The following is a 23,845-nucleotide window of genomic DNA, read 5'->3' as shown; positions in this document are numbered from 1 at the left end:
ATGTTGCTACGAAAAAAAGCTCCTAGGCCTATTGAATTCCTAGTCCCATCTATGGTTGGTCTTGGTAGGGCCAGACCTTATACGGCCCGTGGACCGGATGTTCCCCACCCCTGCTCTGGAGGTTCTTGGGCACCCAGCAGAGGAATCCTCAAATTGTAGTAGAAATAGCACTAGATGAGGCATGTATACCCTTCCAGACATAAGACCCTAAGGCCCATGAATCTCAGGGTGACTCACAAAAATGGGCTTCAATACAATGACAATACTTTTTGTATTTCTCTATGTCAGGAGTTCTTAAAGGGTGCAACCACCTTTTCCAAAAAAGTACCACGTGTTAAGAACTGGGCATGTCACCAGCCAGTCTACTGTTGTCCACACAATGCCAGGGCATTGGTTGACCTAGCAAACTAAAAGATGTAACACTCAGCAGGGAAAATCACTTTGGGATTGCAGTTTCTGCCTGCTCTCCAGTTTTGTGGCTTGCAGCCCTTGGCCATTCCATGGACAGGAGGCCACTCCCAAGCCACCTGGGCGGTAACATGGTCAGGGAGGGGTGATCCACATTTAGCTCATCATTCTAGTTGGCCTCCTCCTTTATCCAGTCTGGAAACACAATACTTAGCAACTTGCCTAAGGAATGTCTCATTTAGTTTCATCATTAACAAAACATTGCTGACCTCAGTGGAACATTCAATCTCTCCCTGAAACCAACCATTTCTTTAAGACACAAACCACTGTTCAAAACACAGAGTTAAATGCAAGTCAAAAAGGGGGACAGAGAGGTGGGGGAAGAGAAATAAAAATACCTGCATTCATATCCAGGGATCATATCAACATTTTTACACAACATGCAGACGTGTATTCTTCTAAATTATCTAGTAAACATTGACTGACTATTGAGTGGGTCAGGCTTTTCTACATCCAACATATTGATGGACCATTAGAGACTTCAGAAATATTAAATTCCTCAAAAGAAATCAGATTATTGATATTTGGCTATGAAACTCAGTGTTAGTGATTTCCTAATATGGCAAGAACAGACATCTGATATTTGCACTTTGCAGTAACAGAACAGAATATGACAATAATGTGTTATACTTACAAAGTACCCTTCATCCATGGGGCTCCAATTCTACCAATATTAGTTCACTGATTTTCGCAAAAAACCTGAAAGGCAGAGGGTAAGTTTGTGTTACCCCCACTTCACAGCTGGGGATATTGAAATGCAATAGACAAATAAATTACTGGTCCATTATAGCGAGAGAATTCAGTTACAGGAGGACAAGAATTGCACTTTCATTTTCCCCATCACAGTACAACTTACTCACCCACCTTTTCCTTGGGGACTGATATTTCCCATGCGAGTTTCACCATGATCTCAACATATTGAACACATTTTACTCAGAGTAAAGACAGTGCTGAAAGTAACCCATTAGTTGAATGATCCCAGACTCCAATATTCCTTTAATACCAGAGAAAAGACTGGAATACTCCCCATATCCAGTTTTAACATGGAGAAAAAATTTGGCCTGAAAATAACGTTACTACTGTTCAGTTTGTTATATACTTATGTTCACATGTCAGCATATGGACATGTCTTTAAAAATTATTCCAAGGAAGTCAGAAAGCTTCAGAAACAATCTTGCTAACAACATTTTTAGAAGGGTATATTTTTAACAACTCTTTCTAGGACAACCATCCTTTCTACCACTCTCAGGCCATTTATTTACTCATGCATTGACCAAATAATCTGTATTTGCTGGGTTCTTACTATGTATACTTGATCAACGTATGTTTCAAGGATGTGAGTACAGTGAAAACCACTCTGATATAAAACTCCCCAGAAAGATCTGATGGTTTCTGGACACTCCTGGTGAGGCATAGACACCAATCCCAGGAGGATGGCACCTTCGGAAAATATTCTCCAAAAAGATGACTTTGGGCTCTGTTTATGAGCCATACTACTTGGGATTACAGAAATGCAAATGGATGGGTCTTCTTAAAAATGTATCACCCAGAGCCTTCCCAAAGCCCATGATTTGAGGGTCATGATCCCCCACTATCTTCTCACACTGACTCTTGGCTCATCCACAAATCCCCAGGCACAGTCCCACCTCATGAACTTTGTCCTTCCAATTGTCCCCTTTTCTTGGGACTATATTTCTGTAGATATTTCCATGATCTCTGCTCATAAGCCTCTTCAGTGAGGTCTCCCCTGAGCACTCACCTAAAATAGCTCATCACACTCTGTCCCCTGCTGCCCTTCCTTTTTCTTCATCAGACTCACCACAATCTACCATTACTTGTTCCCTCTCTTAACTTACTCTCCTATGTGCGCCTCCCCCTAACTAGGACATAAGCTCCATAAGAGGAAAAACAGTTTGTTCACTACTGAATCCCAGGGTCAAGGCACTCCATAAATAATGGTTGAATGAATTAATCACAATGCTATAATGGGTGCTCTGCCCTATTCTTGCATCTCCTTTTATTCTCACCGGGATACCGTTATAATTACAAATAAATGAAATTCCATACTAGATCATCATAAATTTTTCCACCCATGGTGGTTAGAAGGTCTCCACCAACACTCACTGAAATGAAATGTTCCTGAAAACACAATAAACACCAGTTTTTATTCTTTTCCCTTCTCTTGATTGCTGGAGCACTGGGCCAAGAGTCAGGCAACCTCACTCTCTTCTCTCTCCACCCAGTTCTACTGCGAGTTTCTCTGAGGCTTTGACCTCTTCATCCTCCAGGGCTTTTGTTTCCAGTGGAAAAATAAGGAAGCTTCAGAAGCTTATTTCCAAGGTTTCTTCTGGTTCAGAAATTATGAAGATCAATGTATAGCTGGTGGGCCAAATTATACTCATATGTCTACATCTTCTGACTTAATAGCACTATGTCTAAGCTTAGCACTATGTCAAAGGTAGCCAGGTTCTTCCCTATTAAGCAAGTAGGAATCCAAGAGGGAAGGGTTTGGTTATCTAATAATATCTACAAACATGCTCATTTTGAACCAATGCCACCAATATCACTGAAACCCTCCCCCTCCCCCTATGATCTCACCACCAACACACGACAGACATGCCAAGAAAGATGCCATATCCGCTGTCTATGACATCCTGAATCACAGCCACTTCACTGGAATCTCGAGTCAGATTTCTTGTTTACTTGCACATTAATAAAACTCACAACTTCGCCAGTTGGAATTTTTTTCCCCAAGCATCTGAACATCCAACGGGATTTAGAAGCAATTAACATTGGCGAATAACAGAGCAATCAACATGGGAATCGCTAATGGGACTGGACAGAATCCAAGAGCAGATATTAGGATAATGGTGAGTCCCTGACATAGGTTAAAGTGTTATTTCTGGAGGGCAGATGCTTGGTATGTTTTCAATAGCTGTGTAGGGTGGCTGTCCCAGCCGTACCGTATATGGCTCTTCTATATATGAATCCCAGCCCCCTTCAACATACTTTCTTTTTTAACAGCTATTGAAAAAGAAGGCATTTTTGCATCGTTATAACACAACCTCTAGCATTAATGGTATATATTAAATTCAAGTTTATTTTTAAATTGCCTACCTGACAAAAATGTTAAAATGTCATTTTTTCCCCACTTTGGGTCTCTAGACTACCTTCACCTGTTAGCTCTTGTAGCTAGAGGCCACGAAAATAATAGCTATGAATTTCCACCTTGACACTTCCCCAATAACTTTTGCCACTTACTTGCATCCCCATGGGTTCAAACATCCCCCCCACCCCCCACCCTCCCGAGCACATAGAAAGACAGGGACATTCCTATTCCAATGAGCTCTACACTTGCCTCCTTGTAAGTTTTCCTGACCTGGTTTTCGTAAATATCATTCCAGAAACCAGCACACCCCTCCCCCATTTTTTTTTACCCTGAGTAATAAATGTTTCCACTGTCACTCTCCCTGCCTCCCATTTCCTAGCCTTCTTCTCTGCATCCATCTGAAATACCAATGCCAGGCAAATCTCTTTACCTCCCTAGGACCACAGTCTTAAACCCTGCCCTGGACTCTTCTCTCTCAGCCTGAAGAGTAAATGGCTCCAGCCTGGCCAGTGTGGCTCAGTGATTGAATGTCAACCTGTCAACCTATGAATCGGGAGGTCACGGTTCGATTCCCAGTCAGGGCACATGCCCAGGTTGCAGGCTTGATCCCCAGTGCAGGGCGTGCAGGAGGCAGCCCATCAATGATTCTTTCTCATCATTGATGTTTCTATCTCTCTCTCCCTCTCCCTTTCTCTCTGAAACCAATAAAAATATATTAAAAAGAGAATGAGAGAGAGAGAGAGAGAGAGAGAGAGAGAGAGAGAGAGAGAGAGAGAGAGAGAGTAAATGGCTCCACCTTCCAAGCCTGGACTTCTCCTGACCACAGCCGCTCAGTCCTCAGCTCCCCTCCCAACCCTTTTGGTCATCTGGTCTCTCTCATGACCAAGGTGTCCACCTCTAATTACAGGACGCCTTCCCTTATATATGGACTGTGAGCCCCAAAAGGCAGAAATGATGGTTTATCCCCATTTTGTTACTTTGTATGTAATTAATCATAGCCTATTATAATTTCCTTTATTCTATGTGGCTTATGAAAATAAATGTGTTCCAAGGAGGTGTTTTAAATTTTTTCAACTACTTTATTGTTAGATGCGAGTATGTGTTTGGGTAAACAACTTTTATTTGGGTGGTATTTTTCTGGTTATTCTATTTCATTCATGCTCTATTCCATTCCTTTCTCCTAATTTGCTGTCTCTGGCTATTAAACGGTTCCTTGCTTCTTAAGAATCCAGCCTTTTTTCCCCTTCACCTTTCCACCAACACACGCCCATTACGAAAGTGTATCACTACTTAAAGCTTACATTTATTCCCCAAATGTAATCAGCCTGAGACACACCCTGCCTCCACCAGGCTGTGAGTGCTAAAACCTGTTCGGATAAAAATCGCATACACCAGACTCCAGGTTAAAGGGAAGTAATCAACAGACCCATACGTAAGAACCCCTCACTTCACCAATCCCACCTCCAGCCCCACAGCTGGGAGGCTCCAGCCTCTGGATCCTCCACAACACCCACATCTCAATCATCACTTCTCCTCCCCATGCCCTCCCCACCCCAAGGAGCAGCAGTTGAGATGAAAGTGCTTCTGGGACTGAGGTAATTCAATCAAGGCTGGGCAGGCTTAAATCACTACCATTGGGTCGGCAAACATTTTTGGCAGGATGCCTTTCAACTGCTCTCTGTATTCCGCACCAGTCCTGAGATCATTTCCCATGCCTTTACAGAGTGGAGGTGGCCAGGACCCCCTGCCTTGGAAACAACGAGTCACCTGCCTTCCTAAACCTCAGGATATCAGAATCACTTCTGCCATAAAGGAGTGAAGTGTGTGTGTGTGTGTGTGTGTGTGTGATTCTGACTATACCCACCCACAAGTGGAGGGGAGAAGAGAGAATGGGCAAATGCTGAACGCACAATTTTTTTTTTTACTTCAAAGATTAAAGGAAGCCCATTTTTCAACCCTTTGCCTTACCTAAGCACCAAGTAAAATATTGCTCCCAGCCTATATTAGTCCAGGCTGCTCAGGGGTCCTTATCTTTTCCAGATCCCTTTGGCTGTCTGATGAAATCTGTGGACCCCCTTCCAAGAAGAATGGCTTTTAAAGGATTGCAAAGGAGATTAATTATATTGAAATACTTTTCCATCCCAGGTTAAGAAGCCCAGCAGGGTGTGGTTTTAGTGGATGGGAAGCAGAGCTGCTATCTGCACTTTTTAGAAGAAAACTCAGGGTTTCTGCTGAAGAGATTTGTGCTGTGACAGTGATGGGCCATACAGAAAGCATGACGTGGGGACTGCGCACGCGTCCCTGTGACCACACGCCTTCCTGTGCACTCGACCGCCTTGCTGCTTCTGCCTTGCAGACAGCCCATGCCCATTAACCTAGGGCCCTTCAGTAGCTGCTACACTGGAGTAGCTAAGAATGTAGACTTCCTCTATGTACAGCCCTAAGTAGATTTCAACTACTCCTGATAGAGAAGTTGATGAATAAAGAAAGCAATTTGAGGAGTTTGGGGGAAGGAGAAGTAATGATAAAAACTTGTTTTGAACATTTATTCTTTCACCAAATATTTACTGAGCACCTACTCTAGGTTCACAGTAGTGAATAAATGACTTGAAGGACTTTCCCCCAAAAAAGTTCACCTCCAAGTGTGGGGAGACACCATGTAAGCAAATACACAAGTAAATGTAAAACAAATAAACAAGTAACTATATGTCCAGTGGAGATAAATGCTATGAAGAGAAACAAAGCAGAGGAGGCTAGAGTGTATAATAAGGGCATAAACTCATACTTCATAGAGCAGATTTCTCCATTTAATGCCAATGCACATTTGTCACCAAGCTCCTACTACTGTTCCCAGCCCTGGAATGGATTCTGGGGAAGCCAGAACAGATAGATATAGATGATTAGATATAGATATAGATATAGATATAGATATAGATATAGATATAGATATAGATATAGATATAGATATATAGATATATGGATATATAGATATATAGATATATGGATGTGGATGATGTAGAGATGGAGATGGAGGTAGATATATGGATGGTTGGATGAATAGGTGTGGATATGGATATATATGCACATCACATGCGTGATTTCCAATTATTGACATGCGAAAGGTATGGATCCCACCAAGAGGGATCCATGTGTGATGGTACACTCCTGACCGCAGTTTCTTTTAAAGGGCAACCAGTGAGTGCCTCTAAGGGACCCCAAAAGTGGGACAGGTGAAGTGGGGTCTGTGTCTGAAGTGCTGAAGGGCTTGAGTGTCGGAAGCACTGAGCATCGGAAGCATGGGGTCAGTAATCATGATCCTTGCTTTGCTCCACCTCTCACCTCACTGAGTAGCTGGAAGCAAGTTTCATCACCTCTTTGAGCTTTAGGATCCATGTCTACAAATCCAGGATCACAGGTTGCTGTGGGGTTCAAAGGCAATGATGCCAAGAAAGTGCCCAGCACAGTGCCTGGCACTAAGGAATTGATGGCTTAGCCCTTAACCTACTCATCTTCTCATCCAGGCCCCTCCCAAAAAAAAACAAAAAACAAAAAAACAAGAATCAGAATTCAAAAGCCCCAAACAAAAGACTGTACACCCAGAGTAAGTATGCTTCACCCCTGAACAACACAGGGATTAGGGCCGCTGACCCTCCCAGTCAAAAATTAGGGTATAACTTTTGATTCTATAGTCACCCCTTTGCACTTGCAAATTCAACCAATCCTGGCTCAAAAACAGTATTTTCCATCTGAGGTTGGGAAATTGCAGGTGGGAATGAGAAAATACTCTTCCCAGTCATCGATGTGCTGAACCTGGCACATGAAACCTGAAGATGCAAAAGGCTACTGCATTTGTTTAAAAAAATATCTGCATATAAGTGACGCTGTGCTGTTCAAACCCGTGTTGTTCAAGGGTCAACTGTATGCACCAGCTACTTTTCTTATTTGTTTTCTTTGTTTTGTAACCAAATAGTTCTAGGAGGAATTAGCAGATTACTTTTAAGAAAATAAAATCCACATCAAATGCATTTTATTTTTTTTTGTTTTTTGTTTTGTTTTTTTAATTGTTTGAAGTATTACAAATAGTAGTACATATGTCTCCTTTTTTTCCCCCCCATTGACCTCCCCCCGGCCTCCCCTTCCCCCCAGTACATGCCTTTACCTGCTCCCCCCCCCCCCCCAGTGTCTTTTATCCATTGGTTATGCTTATATGCATGCGTACAAGTCCTTCGGTTGATCTCTTACAGCCCCCCGCCCCCAACCTCCTCTGCCTTTAGAAACAACCAATGAAACGAAGTAACCCAGGCCTCTGTCCTTGAAGCTCTCCTATTCTTTACTGTGCTGATGTGCATCACGAGTCTCCAAGAAATGGGTACAATGGGATGAGTGTCCCCACGTTATTTGACTGGGGAACCCTCTGGCATGGAAAAATCATAACAGACAGGTGTTCAATGGGACAGACTTTGGGAAATGTGAGTTTGCTGTAACAAATGAATCAAAAGGTAAGGAAGATAGCCCTAACAGGTTTGACTCAGTGGATAAAGTGTCGGCCTGCAGACTGAAGGATCCAGAGTTCAATTCTAGTCAGGGGCATGTGCCTGGATTGTAGGCTCGATCCCTGACCCTGGTCAGGGTGCCTGTGAAGGGCAGCCAATTGATGTGTCTCTCTCACACTGATGTTTCTCTCTCTCTCTCTCTCTCTCTCTCTCTCTCTCTCTCTCTCCCCCTCCCTTCCACTCTCTCTCTAAAAATCAGTGGAAAAATATCCTCTACTGAGGAATAACAACAAAAAAGATAAGGAATATATACCCTATTTGACTCTATGTGGTTTGGTGGCTCTCTTTGAAAAGGATGACTTGGGCATATTTTCTGTAAACCAAGGAAGTTTACTTGCAGTGTCTCCTACCCGCTGGACCAGGGCAATGTCCCCTCCTCTTCCTATAAAAGAAGCCATTATTCTGGGACCACAGTGCATTTGGGGGAAGAGTCGGCAGCATCTGAACACTTCTCATTCCCTTGGACAGGTAATTCCCCTATTTTCTGCAATAAATGGGCTCTTAAAACGAGTTCTGTTAATTATGCTCTTTAAAGCCAAATCCTCTTCTGGCTCCACTGGGAAACCTGCTGCTTAAAGTCACTCTGGGTTTTCTTTATTATCAGAACGCTTCGCAGTGAGCGCGCCTTACTTTCATAAACAGAAAATCAATGCTGGGAAAGGAAAGAAAAGAAAGGCTACAGGGAGGTGTTGATACACCAATGATTAGTCCCCAGATTACCTACTTGGACATGGAGATTTTTATATATGAGCTTTTTCATGAAGATCTTACTTAATGTTAGAACACTAGATACATCTGAAGAGGAAGGGGGAAGAGAGGGGGAAGCTAGGGCCAAGATTATTCCTTACATGTGTAGAATTCAATTGTGAGATGGGGAGATGGGAGGAAGAATAAGTAAGATAGAGAAAGAAAACAAGAGAGGGGTAAGCAAGCCCAGCTGGTGTGGCTCAGTAGTTGAGCGTCGACGTATGAACCAGGAGGTCATGGCTAGATTCCCAGTCAGGGCATTTGCCTGGGTTGCAGGCTCAATCCCCAGTGTGAAGTGTGCAGGAGGCAGCCGATCAATGATTCTCTCTCATCATTGATGTTTCCATCTCTCTCTCCTCTCCCTTCCTCTCTGAAATCAATAAAAATATTTTTTTAAAAGAGAGAGAGGTAAGGAAAAGAGTTGTTGAGAAGCCTAAGGTTGGGGGAGAGAACAAGGCCATAGATGAAGTTGACCCAAGTCAGTATCAAAGGCTTTGTGCAAGGTCTCTGGCATTGGTGGGATTTGGACTGCTAAAGCTTTGCGAATCAAGCACAGACATAACCACAGATGCCGGAGTTGGTTTAAAAAAAAAAAAAGGCGTTTTAAGTAATATGAAGCTAAACTAGCAGAGACTCCAAGCATCTTGCATGCCTGCTGCCGCCTCACAGCCTGGCTGGGAACCCAAGTGGCCCAGTAAACAGCAGCGTCCCACCGGGAACAGGACCCTCTAGGTGAGCCTTCACCCTTAGGTGTGCCACTAAGGAGTCGCCTGGTGGTGTTGGTTGGTGGAGTTGGAGCAAGGAGAGCGGTGGCCTCTGCTGAATCCTTTAGCAATGCAACTGAGGCACGTAGAGGGGCACCCTCTGAGTTAGAATCAAGCAAGTTCTTTCGATGATCAGTCTTTCATGAGAGCCTATTGGAAATTTTGGGGGTCTTGCAGATACCGTGGTAAACAAGGCGAAGTCCTGTCTCAGGGAGCTTTAAAGAAGGGGCACCAGCCCCAGCCAGCATGGCTCAGTGGGTAGAGCGTCAGCCTGCGGACTGAAGGGTCCCAGGTTCGATTCTGGTCAAGGGCACATGCCTGGGTTGCAGGCTTGATCCCCAGTGTGAGGCCTTCGGGAGGCAGCCAATCAATGATTCCCTCTCATCATTAATGTCTCTCTCTCTCTCTCTCTCTCTCTCTCTCTCTCTCTCTCTCTCTCTCCCCACCTTCCTCTCTGAAATCAATAAAAATATATATATTTTTTAAAAGATTTAAAAAAAAAAGAAGGGGCACCAGCAAGTAGTAAGAATTTCTATTGCAAGAGTCATGAAGAAAATCAAAAAGGAAAGGAGGGATTGAGGAAGATTATGGGTCTGGGGCAGGAAAATGTGTCCAGGCAGGCCTCTCTGAAGACAGAGCATTTAAGCCACTTGAATAAGGAGAAGGATCCCACCTGCAAAGATCCAGGGAAAGAACAGGCTTAGTAGAGGCCACCACCTTCTGGCGTCTCACTCCCAATCAACTGAGCTTTGGCAATACTAGATTCAAAAGCACACTGACATGTTTAATTTTAAAATCTTAAATTGCGCACTTCACCTGCTAGGAAAATGTATCCTGAAACTCTGATATTTTTAGAATAGTCCACTTCAGTTTCCTCAAGTACTTTTCCCCAGTTCCACCAGAAGACCCAAATAGCCCAGGTACAGCAGCCTCCTCTACGTAAATGAGACTGCATTCATCAGCCACGTTTTAAAAACTGGGTCTTACTTCAAAGCTGAATGACTTGATTACCCCCATAACAGAATACATTACACTGATTACAGGATTATTCACGTGCCATTTGGAAAAGGTTGGGCAACATTGCTCAACATTCCACCCACCAACAAACAAGAGTCGTGAAAGCGAAAAACAAAAAAACATAATGCTAATTCTTCAAATGCCCTCCAGGTCCTGATCCCATGATAAAATTTCTCTCCACCCTTTTCAACCAATGTTAAGAAAGGCAGGGGGCTGGTGCGGGGGAAAGGGGGGGGAAGGGGGGTGGCTATTTTAATACAATATATCTCAGAGAAAATAAAAGAAAAAAGCGCCTGCAGGGACCCAAATATAAAGCTGTTCCCACGATCTGACACACTAGGCACTCGGTAAATATTGGTTCCTTTCCCCATTCCCCTTCCCCTTGCATGCCAAAACCCTGAGTATTGATTTTCATATCAATAATTTGCCTATAACATATTCATTGGCTCATTTTTTCACTGTCAGTCTAGTGCTGTGTTTTCAGCCTGCTGGCAATTGATTCAGCTTCATCAATTCATAAGAATGTCTTGCAGTGAGAAGAGGGGGTGAGGAGGTGGAAGCTTTATGGCTGTGATTCACTGCTAATCGATAATTAGCATTTTATGCTCAAGACAATCAAAATCATATTATTTTACATTTTAAAAGTTTTTAAAGGAACACTTCCTCAAAGCCGAAATGAAAACAGGGCATCACGAGTTCAAATAAGCCATAAATTAGGCAGAGACGCATAATTCTACTGAACACCATTTTATTAGCTAATCAACGTGTCTTTTTTTTTTTTTTTTTCCTTTTGGCATCTATTTACTGTCATGTAATTTCCATAAGGGCACCATCTGTATTTATGAAAGAATTATCTTTGTAGTGATCCAGCAATCTACAAACAACGGTGATATTTAACTTTTCTTAGGGGATCAATTTTAAAACTGGGTTAAAGGATTTCTAAGGCTTTTTTTTTTTCATGATAAATTTTAAAAGGACTTGTTCCTACATCTCTGTGGCACTGGAAGCACTTGAAACAGATAAACAAAAACAACCATGACAAAATGTAATTTTGATTTATTAAAATGGTAAGGGTCTGGATCTTGGACATTTTTTAATCAAGCAGGATGAGGCTCTACTATAAAGTCCAGAAAAGTAATCATAAGTAAAAGATTTTCTTTTATTTCATTTTGGCTGAAAGGGCAAGTTAATTGTCAATGAATGTGATCTGATCCGGTGGCCCTGTGGCTCAGATAGAAGCCAGCATTAGCCAAGGTCACTGCCACACATTGAATCAGGATCCAGCTCACTCAGTTATGACACATGGTCAAACCCTGCCTTGTGCAGCTCTGAATGCTGGCCTTGCCAGCGCAAGCCAAGCTGGTGGGGATGAGCCAACAAACCCCTCACCACTGATGGAATAGGGACTCCTAATAAATTTCCTCCTGTTGGGCGCAGGCTTTATAGATGAGGGACAAAACAGGGAGATATTTGTTTAAAAGATTTCCATGACTACCAAATAGGACCTCAGAGAGAGCAGTCTTTGGTTTTACAAAGACTTTGAGTCCTTCCAAAAGAGGAAGATGCAGTTTGAGAACATCAAAATAGATAAAAATCTGCCGGGCTGGTGTGGCTCAGTGGTTGAGCATCACATCAACCCATGAACCAGGAGGTCAGGGTTCCATTATGGGACAAGGAACATGACCTGGTTGTGTGCTCGACCCCCATTGTGGGACTTGCAGAAGGCAGTTAATCAATGATTCTCTCTCATTATGGCTGTTTCTCTTTCTCTCTCCCTCTCCCTTTCTCTTTCTCTCTCTAAAACCAATAAAATTATTTTTTAAAAAAGATAAAATCTCACTCTTGATTAAGATATGTTTCTCCACTAATTATCAATTATTTTGTAAATTTAATTTTAAGCAAGATTTAAAAGAATTATAATTAAAGATGTATATGGCATACTAACTAGCAAAATACAAACTAATATTTATATTTCATTGATTCTTTAATTTGTACACGTTCATGAATGCCTACTATATATCAAGTATTGTATAAAGTATCAGGCACAGTGAACAAAACAGATATAGTCCCTACCTATGTAGTACTTATTAACTTTTTTAAGGATGTGTAAATGAGCAATTGAGGAGAAAGTCACCAAATCATATCAGTAACTGAAGTAATAAATATAACTACTCTATTTTCTTTTCTTTCTAATATAGTTTTGTTGTTTTTAAAATTTTAAATATGTATTTCCTTTAAATAATTTGATTATACACCAGAATCAGGAAGTAATCTTTCTGGATCTTGTTTTTGTTGTTGTTGTTGTTTGTTCATTTGTTTTTTGAAATATTACTCATTGAAATGTTAACATTTGAAGAAATTTTAATCACTGAATTTTAGAAATATTTTAAGAAAATAGTGTTCAGGAAAACATAACAACAAAAAACATACTGAGGAGTAGAAAATGGGTTTTCTTGGAAAAGGATAAGGAATCAGGGTCATTTATCCCAAGAAGTAACTTGATTATTGTGTCTGTGGGAAATGAGCATAGAAGAGAATGAACTCTGGAAGCAGACAAATTTTATATCCAAGTCCTGGCTCTATGACTCTATAGTGAGAATCTCTCCACATCTTAGTTTTCTCATCCACAATGGGGGATATCACAAGAATTAAATTAGTATAAGAAATATAAATAGCTTAGCCTGTAGTCCTCGATCACTGCTAGCTGCCTTCATCACCACACTACGTCATCATCACCACCACCACCACCACCACCACCACCACCACCACCACCACAAAAAGAACTCCAGGGCTACTGTAATAAAGGGCGGCTTCAGAGTATCCTGGCTACAACTACAGAGGAAGCTGGTAACCATCTTTACTGAGAAAACATTAGAATTTCATTCACAGTCCTAGCACTTCTCGTGTTAACTGTGCAAACTTGCAGAAAACTCTTAAATTTCTCTCTCAGTTTTCCCAGCTCTAAAATGGATCTAATAGAACTTATTTAATGAGATAATGTATATGGAAGGACCAGCATGTACACACCTCATTAAATACAGGATGCTACTAATTTGATAGAAACGCACATTCAGACAACAGTCTGCCATAAAATGACCTCTTTTCTAACCTCCCAGCATACAAACTCCCAGAAAGATCATCAATTTCAGCTCCACTATTCATTACATGGGTAACACATCTTATATTCTCTGGCCCCAGTTATCTAGCCAGGGGTGGGGAAAATAACACGCTCATTTTAAGGATTAGAAATTACATGTACAAAGTACCCAGAAGCGGGTCTGGCAGATCAGGCACGTTCATTGATAGGAACCTTCCATTCCTCTCTGTTAAACTGTGATTCAGAATATTCCATTTTTAGTATGTACATCCCCACACTTTAAAAACCTTTAAATGAAAAGCATTAGAAATAACCTTTGGGTGATCTTTAAATAATTCTTTATGGTTTGGAGCGAGGGGAAATCTATAGAAACATAAACTATCCGGGGTGTCAAGTATACACCGTAATCATTTTATATGATCACTGCTAATACAGTTCAATCTAAATTGCAGTCTCATATTTGACATAATTATACATAACCAAACACTAATAAAAATTGCTGCCTTATATTTCAAATTGGTAATTATGGTAGTAAACATTAACAACATGTCAGATATAAGATGGTGATTTGTTCTGAAATGTATTAGAGATCATTATACTGTATGACAATTTTAATTATAGTTAGGTAGCAAGAGCACATGCAGCCGTCTACAGCTCCAAGTGCATTATGGGAACCAGCAGGTCTTCTTCAGCCCTAGCTCTGACTCCCATTATCCAAGTTCAGGAAATGCACAATTCTTTCTCCACCTGCAAATGGTGAACCCAGTTTCTCCTGCAGAATCAGTATTCTTCCAGGGTTTAAATCCCTATGCTATCACTTTCTGGCCACGTGAACTTGGCTAACAGTAATTTCTCTATGCCTCAGTTTTCTTGTCTTTGAAATGGAAAACCTAGTAGGACCTACCTACCCCTGAGGATGCTACTAGCAGCTGAATTAGATCATTCTGTGTGTAGTACTTATCCTAGCACCTGGAACACGGTGTCTATCATGTTACATTAATATAAACCTGATCAATCATTTTCCTAAACTCTTGAGACCACAGTCTTAATACTAGTAACCAGATATCCTTTTTTTAAAATATATTTTATTGATATTTTACAGAGAGGAAGGGAGAGGGATAGAGAGCTAGAAACATCGAAGAGAGAGAAACATCGATCAGCTGCCTCCTGCACACCTCCCACTGGGGATGTGCCCACAACCAAGGTACACGCCCTTGACCGGAATCGAACCCGGGACCCTTCAATCCGCAGGCTGACGCTCTATCCACTGAGCCAAACCGGTTTCGGCCAGATATCTTACTTAAAGTAGGAATGTGCTGAATGTTAGCTTCTATCCCTCAGGACACTTTCTTCTCCAAAGTTCAGTTTCTCCTTTCTTCCCCCTCCCCATGTTCTCTCCATTTCTCACTCGCTCAGTGTTGTGAGTGGGTGGAAAGACCTGTTCTTTATATTTTGACCTCACAGGAATGTCTGGCTTTGGCTCATCCTGTTTTTGGCTTCTATCTCCATGTTGGCTTTGACCATGGCCTCTAAATAGTCCAGCACACACCGCATGCTCCAATAACGGTAACACTGGAGAGACACTGAGAAACTCCAATCCCACAAGTGAATAGAGGAACCATGAAACGCCCACCTCCACCCATATTACAACTTAACATCTGATCACTGGCCCTAATTTAGGGATTTAATGCCCTTCTCCCCACCTTCCACCCACCCCATCTATTCCAACCCCCCCCCTAAAAAATGTTAAATTTATTATTCTAACATAAAACCCATTTGAGTATTCAGAGTTACCTATTCTCACCCCTTTTCAAGATCTCTGGACTTATTCAACATTAAAAATAAAGTTAAGCCCTGGCTGGTTTGGCTCAGTGGATAGAGCGTTGGCCTGTGGATTGAAGGTTCCCAGGTTCCATTCCGGTCAAGGGCACATGCCTGGGTTGCCAGCTCGTTCCCCAGTGGGGGACGTGCAGGAGGCAGCCAATCAATGATTCTGTCTCATCATTGATGTTTCTATCTCTCTCTCCCTCTCCTTTCCTCTCTGAAATCAATAAAAATATTTTTAAAAAATAAAATAAATAAAGTTAAAAGATCTCTGGGTCTTATAATAAGGCCTTTGCAGGACTCTCCAGCTCCCAGGTCTCCTTGCGTTTGCATGGTCTCCTGCAACGTGGGGCGGAACTCCCCGCGTAATGATAAAGCACCTTTCCTGTCTACATTTTCAAACTGTTTCAGGTAAAATATTGAGGGGAGCAGACTGGACTGCTAATTAGAGAACTATCTGAAGCCACCGCGAGCCACATTTCCATCGGTGCAATAAGCAAAGATTCTTCATTAAAACCGCCGTCCTCTGTAAGGGAAGGCTCTTTCCCATGCAATAGATCTAATTCACCGGAGTGATCATGCAGAGCCGGTACAGTATTCATTATTAACTTAAAAAGTATGCCAAATCAATTAAAAACCATTTTAAAGGGAAGGAATAAAATTTACTTCTACCTAACTGCAGCTCCGCTCTCATTTATCTTCCAGCCACTTTCAAGGGATTTTAACCTGGTTCTTCATCTAACATTCATTGGAAAGGGTAATTCTCGTGAAATTACAATGGCATTTCTTGCATCTTTTAATGCAAATGTTCCCATTCTTCGGAAATGGAGAGCAGTTTCTCCAATAAAGGCTCCCGTCCCTTCCAGGAGGTGCAGAGCGCAGAGGCCGGGGTCTGCTGGAGAAGAATAAAGCGTTGCCTTGCAGAGGCTGCGCGGGTTTAAAACTCTGCCTGCGTCCCTATGACAAATTGTGTTCCAAATATAGGTTATTCACAACATGTTGGTTATGAGGCGAGGCGTATGAATTCCTGCCCTGCCTCTCTTTACAAACATGTCAGGACTTGTGAACCCTTAAAGGGAGGCAGCATTTTGGAGGCAAGAGGAAGCAACAAAAGAAGCCAAAACCAGCAGGCGCCTTCCCCGGGCCTGGAACCTTCTTATGCCAGTGACCGCTGCCCATCGTCAGAGACACCGTGTCATCTCAGAACCGAATTCGCCTTAGCGGTCGTTGGGATGAACCACTCATCCGCTTACAGATGAGCAGACTGAGGCCTGAGAGAGAACAAGATTTTTCCAAAGTGTTGGGGCTGGTGAGGGCGGCAGGCGACAAACAGTCCCAGGTCCAGCCTGGCCACACCAAGGCCGCCCTCCAGGAGTGCCACATGGCTGACCAGACTCTAAAATAGACTTTGCCCTGTTGGGGCGCCTTTATAAGTCTCGTGGGCCACCAACCTTCTGGTGTTCAGATAAAAGTTCCATAAAACTGGAAGGGAGCGGAGCCCAGAGGGATATTTTTCACGCTACAGCAGTTCGTTGGATTGGTTCTACATTTGGCATTTTTTAACCAAGGCCCAGGAGTACAATTCTCCTCATTTGTTAACTCATTTTCTCCCTTTTAAGTAAAGCACCACTGTGCGCCGGTGACCAGAGCTTCCACCTCAGTCCCTCCCCAGGCTGGGGCTTTCTGAGAGGCCAGCACCCCGCAGCCCACCCGGTTTGGGTTGAAAGCAGGGTCGGTAAGCTTCTTCCATAAAGGGCGAGAGGGGCTATGTGAGGCTTTGCAGGCCATTCCTTCGATCTGAACTACTCAACTCTGTTGTGTGAAAGGAACCACAGACAATGTGTAAACAAATGAGCATGGTTGTGTTGTTAAAACTTTGTTTATCCACGTTGAAATAACTTTCCTGTGTCACAAAGCATTCTTCTTCTTCTGATTTTCACAAAGCCATTCATTCTCAGCTCATGAGCTATCCCCATAAAGGCCAGGGGCCAGTTTTGTGTCCCCCAGAGTGCCGCTTGCCACCCCGTTTGGAGCTATGACAGCTCTCACCACAAAGAAGACTTCCTTTTGCTACCCAGATGCTCTCTTTATACCTTGCCGTTAGCACTCACCTGGCTAAGCCTGACTTCCTAATAAGTATGCATGCTTTTCCACTGCTGTGCAACAGGGATTACTTCAATGAGGTTATGTTGTCCGAGGACTGGGTGGGTAGAATTCCTCCATCGCTAGTGGGGATGGGGTTCTTGTGATATCTTCAGAAAAGGAACTTTCTAAGACTCGCATGGGACAATGAATTATTTTTATTTGCTTGCAGTTATATTTCTCTGTTTCCAAAGTCCCATTGTCTTCAAATCAGTCCTGGGAAATATACAGCTGGGGCTTCAATAAAGCTAGAAGCAGAGCCAGTGTGCAGAGCTTCCGTCCCATGGTGGAGTTGAGTCCAGCAGAGCATCATGCTAGATCAGGGGTGGGCAAACTTTTTGACTCGAGGGCCACAATGGGTTCTTAAACTGGACCGGAGGGCCGGAACAAAAGCATGGATGGAGTGTTTGTGTGAACTAATATAAATTCAAAGTAAACATCATTACATAAAAGGGTACGGTCTTTTTTTTTATTTCAATAGTTTTATTCATTTCAAACATTTTAACAAGAAGAATGTAAAAACTAATTATTATAATTTGAAACTTCAAAAAATGGAGGAATCATAGCACAATAACATAACTTATATTGAAGATGGCAAAGGCAAAATAAAATTGCCTAACAAAGGAAAGGTACAAAAGCCTTTCAAATTAAACTTAAATATAATAAAATAATTTAAAACTAAAACAAATAGAAAAGAACAAAATGTGTAAACAGTAAATTAAACATTTTCTTTAGTGCAACTTCCAAATTATGCCTGGGACGTAGATGTAGATGGCAATGTAGACTGGGTTGAAAGGTTTTTGGTCTTTAAATCATCAACTTCAGTGGGAACAGTGTTGTTGGTCTCCTTTTTAGCTAATGCTCTGATACTGTGCTCTCCAGGGGCGTGTCTCCCTACATCACCACGATAACGTGTCTACGCATTCCCAGGGTGATGTCGGGGACGCGTCCGCGGGCATTACAAGGAACCTCTGGAAGATTGAGAGGTTGTTCCTTCTACTGAATGGGCGGATATACATCCACCCACTCAGAAGAAGGAGCTGCGGCCGTGTTTCCCGATGTTGCCATGTTAACACTGCTGCTGGTGAAGGAGCGGAGGGGAGAGCAAGAGAACCCTCCGCTCTTTCGGCTCCGCGGGCCGGATAGAACAGCCGAACGGACCGGATCTGGCCTGCGGGCCGTAGTTTGCCCACGGCTGAGCTGGATTCAGTCTACTGGTCCATTGTGTGGGTCCCACACGGCCGTGAGCCACATGGGCCAATGCAGGGGAGCACGTCCTCTGCAACAGGAGTCCCAAGAGCACGTGAGTGAAAGAGTTAAATATCAGATTTCGCGCCTTTGCAGTGGCCACGCCTATTCTAGCCACTGACTCACTCCCAGGTGTGACCTACAGGTAAGCATCTTCCCACATCACCCAGACCTTACTGAGCATGCGTCTAAAATGCCTTTGTCCAATCCCTTCCCTTAGCGATCTATGGGGAACAGACTTAGAGAAGGTTAACCACAGCTTCCTGGCAAAGCTATATAAATGGCATGTCTATGTTATCTAGTCTCTCCTTTGCTCCTTCCCTGTTAAATAATAACCAGGTTATTACAACCATATCAGTTACAGCCTGCTAGCTGGTGACTTCAGGAATCATTCCCAGCTCCTGGGTGAGTATTTTCCTTGGTGGGCATCTTTCAGTGAAATATAACTGAAAGCACTGAATTGGTCACCAAGAAACAGTTGTGAGATTATTATTATACCCGCCCAGATAAAAGAAAAATATCCATGAAGCAGTTGATATATGTTCTACTGCTGGACTTTTAGCCTTCATACATAAACACTGCTTGAATTTGGGGAAGAAATATTTTAGTTTCGCATGTGGCCAATATTAGCACCAACAAGTCTGTCCCTGAAATCACCATCAATCTTTTGTCTGTGCCACGAAGTAAGTAGGAACGCTGCATTTAAATACCTTTACACACAGCACAACTCTACTGGCATCAGCATATTACAAAAACCAATTTTCTTGCATCAACTTCTATCTACTTCTAATTCTGTAGCATAGCTCTGGGGAGTTGCTACAAGGTCTGTGTAAACTGAAAATCTAAATAACATTATGACGCCTATTACAGAACTAATTTATAATCTAATACCCCAGTTGAATTTAATATCCTATTTATTTATTCAAGCAAAATATCTGGAAAAAAATATGTCACATCATAATGTAGTTGTTATGAAAATGGAAAAATAAAACAGAACTTTGGAGAAGGCATGATAATTGCTAGGGGCAGGTATGAGCAAGAATTCCAGAGCCCCTCACACGAAGGAGAGACGGAGCCCTTTAATAAATAGAACTTTTGCTTTAAAACGCAATTATTGTCAAATTTAGTATTTTACATCAAATTTACAACTTTAAAATGTGATTCCTATTAATGTTATCTGCTCAGAGCTACTGCAGCGTAAAACTGTTAGCCAACAGATGCCACCTCATCAACTGTCTGTAACAACTCCATTCTCATCCCAATGGAAGAGCGGAGTTTATGGCAGCGTTTATAAGCACACATTCCAATACAAATGCACAAGTGATGGGCGCATATATAATACACACCGGCTAATGGAAAAACTACAGAGATGCTTCTCAGAATACTAAGTTTCATACCGATTCCTTATCTTAGGATAAAAGGAAGGAGAGAGGGAGCGGGGAGGGAGAGAGGAAGGGAAGGGAAGGGAAGGGAAGGGAAGGGAAGGGAAGGGAAGGGAAGGGAAGGGAAGGGAAGGGAAGGGAAGGGAAGGGAAGGGAAGGGAAGGGAAGGGAAGGGAAGGGAGAAAAGAAAGAAATGAGGAAGGAAGGACAGAAGAAAGGAGTGAAGGAAGATACTGTATTTGAATAAGAAAAGCTATAGAAATCATAAATATAAACACATTGTAAGGTAACAGTTACATCCTACCACTGGATGCTCCTGGCTATCCAGGACACAGAAATGCCTTGATGGAAGTTTAGGGGGTTGGGAATACATTTATAGTAGACTTCCAAGACTTGGAAAACAGACAGCAGTGGCTGAATCCCTCCAGTAAATAAGGAAAATGCCTCCTGGTCTCCTTTTCTTGAGAGAGAAGCCATGTCTGCAGTTAAAGTAGTACCCCGAAGTACTGAAGTACATGTGCAACTAGGGGAGCGCACACACACATGCACACACACTCACAAACACATGCTCATGCACACTCACACACAGGCACATGCACACCCACCCACTCACACACACATGCCCATGCACACTCACACACGCATGCCCATGCACACACACGCCCATGCACTCACACACACATGCCCATGCACACTCACACACACACATGCACACACACATGCACACACACACATGTACATGCACACCCACCCACTCACACACTCACACGCCCATGCACACTCACACGCGCATGCCCATGCACACACACGCCCATGCACTCACACACACATGCCCATGCACACTCACACACACATGCACACATGCACACACAGGCACATGCACACCCACCCACTCACACACACATGCACACACTCATGCACACTCACACACATGCACACACATGCACGCACTCATGCACATGCACACCCACCCACTCACACATAATAACATGCACACTCACACATATATGCCCATGCACACACACGCCCATGCACTCACACACACATGCCCATGCACACTCACACACACGTGCACACACACTCACACACATGCCCATGCACACACACATTCACAGCGCAGACTTCCAGTCCTCACAGAAAAAGCAAAATAAGCAGCCATTTCCATTGCAGGGTCTGAAGTGTTGGAGCTTTGAGTCCTATTCCAAACATGCATGTCCTGACTATGAGCCCTATTCTAGACCTCTCGTATTTGTAATAAGATCCCCGAGTTATTCTGATGCATCTCCAAGTTTAGGACCCAGTGGCCTGTGATCATATTTGAAAGTCATGTAGGAAGAGCCCTTTGGCCCAGAAATTATTATAACACTGCTCTCTCCATACCCAGGAATCTCATAATTAGTAATTCATTCTTTTGCCTTTTAAAGGTTTTCTGGCCCTGACTGGTTTGGCTCAGTGGAGAGCGTCAGTCTGTGGACTCAAGGGTCCCAGGTTCAATTCCAGTCAAGGGCATGTACCTTGGTTGCGGGCAAATCCCCTGTAAGGGGTGTAAAGGAGGCAGCTGATTGATGTTTCTCTCTCATCGATATTTCTAACTTTCTATCCCTCTCCCTTCCTCTCTGTAAAAAATCAATAAAATATATTTTAAAAAATAAAAAATAAAGGTTTTCTGGTCTCCAAGGGTACTGAAATTAACTCACATATACCTAGGAGAAAAAATAGCTTAAGTTCTCCTATCAGATCACGTCTTGTTAGATGCTAAAGCCCTGCAGAAATTAAACAAGACACCCCCAAAAGGGTAAGAAAGTGATCCATAAAAGGAAGTTATCAAGACACAGGAACAGACCCAGTCCTGCACACATAAGGTAAACACACATGGCTTCAGTGAGTGTCTTCACCATCTGCACAAAATGCGTGGGTATCAGGGTCAAGCATCCCAGCTCCATCTCCTTCTGCTGAGTGCAGTCTGACATCGAAAGGTATTCACATGCAAGTCCCTAATGTGTTCCAGCATCTACTTAGCTCCAAACAGGTGTTCCTTCATGGGTATCCATTTCAAAAACCTCCACACAGCACAGCCAGTGTGGCTTAGGGCCTGAGCTTCAACCCATGAACCAAGATGTCACCGGTTCAATTTCTGGTCAGGGCACATGCCCAAGTTGCAGGCTCAACCCCAGTAGGGGATGTGCAGGAGGCAGCCGATCAATGATGTTTCTCTCTCGTCATTGATGTTTCTATCTCTCTACCCCCTCCCTTCCTCTCTCTAAAAATCAATAAAACAGATGGTTTTTTTAAAAAACCTACACACAGAGACTTTGGTGTGCGTGCATGCTCCCTCCTGACAGATGGCTCCTTTGATGGGTTGCCTTCTCCAAACTCAGAGCTGCACCCCCATTTCCTGAGCATCTCCCAGGGTAGAATCTGTCCCCCTCCCCCCACCAGTGTCAGCTCAGTTAGGATGCGGGAGACTATGAAGACCAGCTCTTCCCTGATCCGTGTTCCCTGCTCTTTGTGAAAGGTATATGTATGCAACAGAACCCGGCGCAGCACTCTATTGATTATTACCTATAAATCTGGCTCCTGGTAAAAGGCCCCATGAAATATGATCCAGGGACATAAATCTCTCTAAGAGAGATGAAATCTGATGGGAAATAAAATGCCCTCATTTCACGGATTCCCTTGTTTAAAAGACGGACTTCACAGTCAGCTGTGAATGTTAGCATGAGACTGGCAGGGGCGTGGGGACAGGGGTGGGTTGGGGTCAGACAGACAGGACCAAACAGGCTCCCTGCACTCCTCACGGGCTGCCTCCTCTCTGAGTCTCATTTCTGTCACCTCTAAAGTACAGGTAATAAACTCCCTGGCACCGTTGCTGTGTTGATACATAAAGCATATGTTTGGAGCTCGAGATGGTGGCTCTTACATGCAGCACATCCCTATTTTTAAAATTATAATACAAAAAAAGAGAGAAGCCTGGCTGGTGTGGCTCAATGGTTGAGTGTTGACCTATGAACCAGGAGGTCACAGTTCTATTCCTGGTCAGGGCACATGCCCAGGTTCCAGGCTTGATCCCCAGTGGGGGGCATGCAGGAGGCAGCCAGTCGATGTTTCTCTCTTGTTGATGTTTCTATCTCTCTAACCCTCTCTCTTCATCTCTCTCTAAATATCAATAAAAACACATTTTTAAAAAGAGAAAATAATAAGCTACCCCCCCCCAAAAAAAAAAAAAATCCACACATATCCAAGCAACAGGCCATGAGATATTTGCATTCATTCAACTGATATTTATGAGCATCAACTATGTGTCGGGCTTTGTCCTAGGTACTGGGCATTGTCCAAGCTTAACCGCTAATTTAAAAGGTTACAGTACCAACACTTAGATGACACACAAGAAAAGAAGGTGGTGGGGGAATCGTAGTATTTTTGCAGACTTCCAGACACTGCACTCGGCTAAGTCCTCTGTGTCCTTCGTGAATCCAGACAAGTGTGACCATCCT

The 23,845-nt window shown here is 43.0% G+C and overlaps 1 protein-coding gene across 2 annotated transcripts in view; it reads right to left on the bottom strand.

Moving 5' to 3' along the window:
- Window positions 1-23,845, bottom strand: part of PPARGC1A (PPARG coactivator 1 alpha) — a 655,697-nt gene that overhangs the window by 458,135 nt on the left and 173,717 nt on the right. For both annotated transcript variants that reach the window (XM_080640301.1, XM_080640304.1), the window contains exon 2: window positions 1,103-1,167. In XM_080640301.1, coding sequence (XP_080496427.1) covers window positions 1,103-1,120 — 18 coding nt within the window. In that variant the 5' untranslated portion in view covers window positions 1,121-1,167. The remainder of the gene's footprint in view (window positions 1-1,102; window positions 1,168-23,845) is intronic.

This window comes from Plecotus auritus (genome assembly GCF_963455305.1).
Source record: "Plecotus auritus genome assembly, chromosome: 1".
Classification (NCBI taxonomy): domain Eukaryota; kingdom Metazoa; phylum Chordata; class Mammalia; order Chiroptera; family Vespertilionidae; genus Plecotus; species Plecotus auritus.
This window is presented reverse-complemented; position numbering and strand designations above follow the sequence as displayed.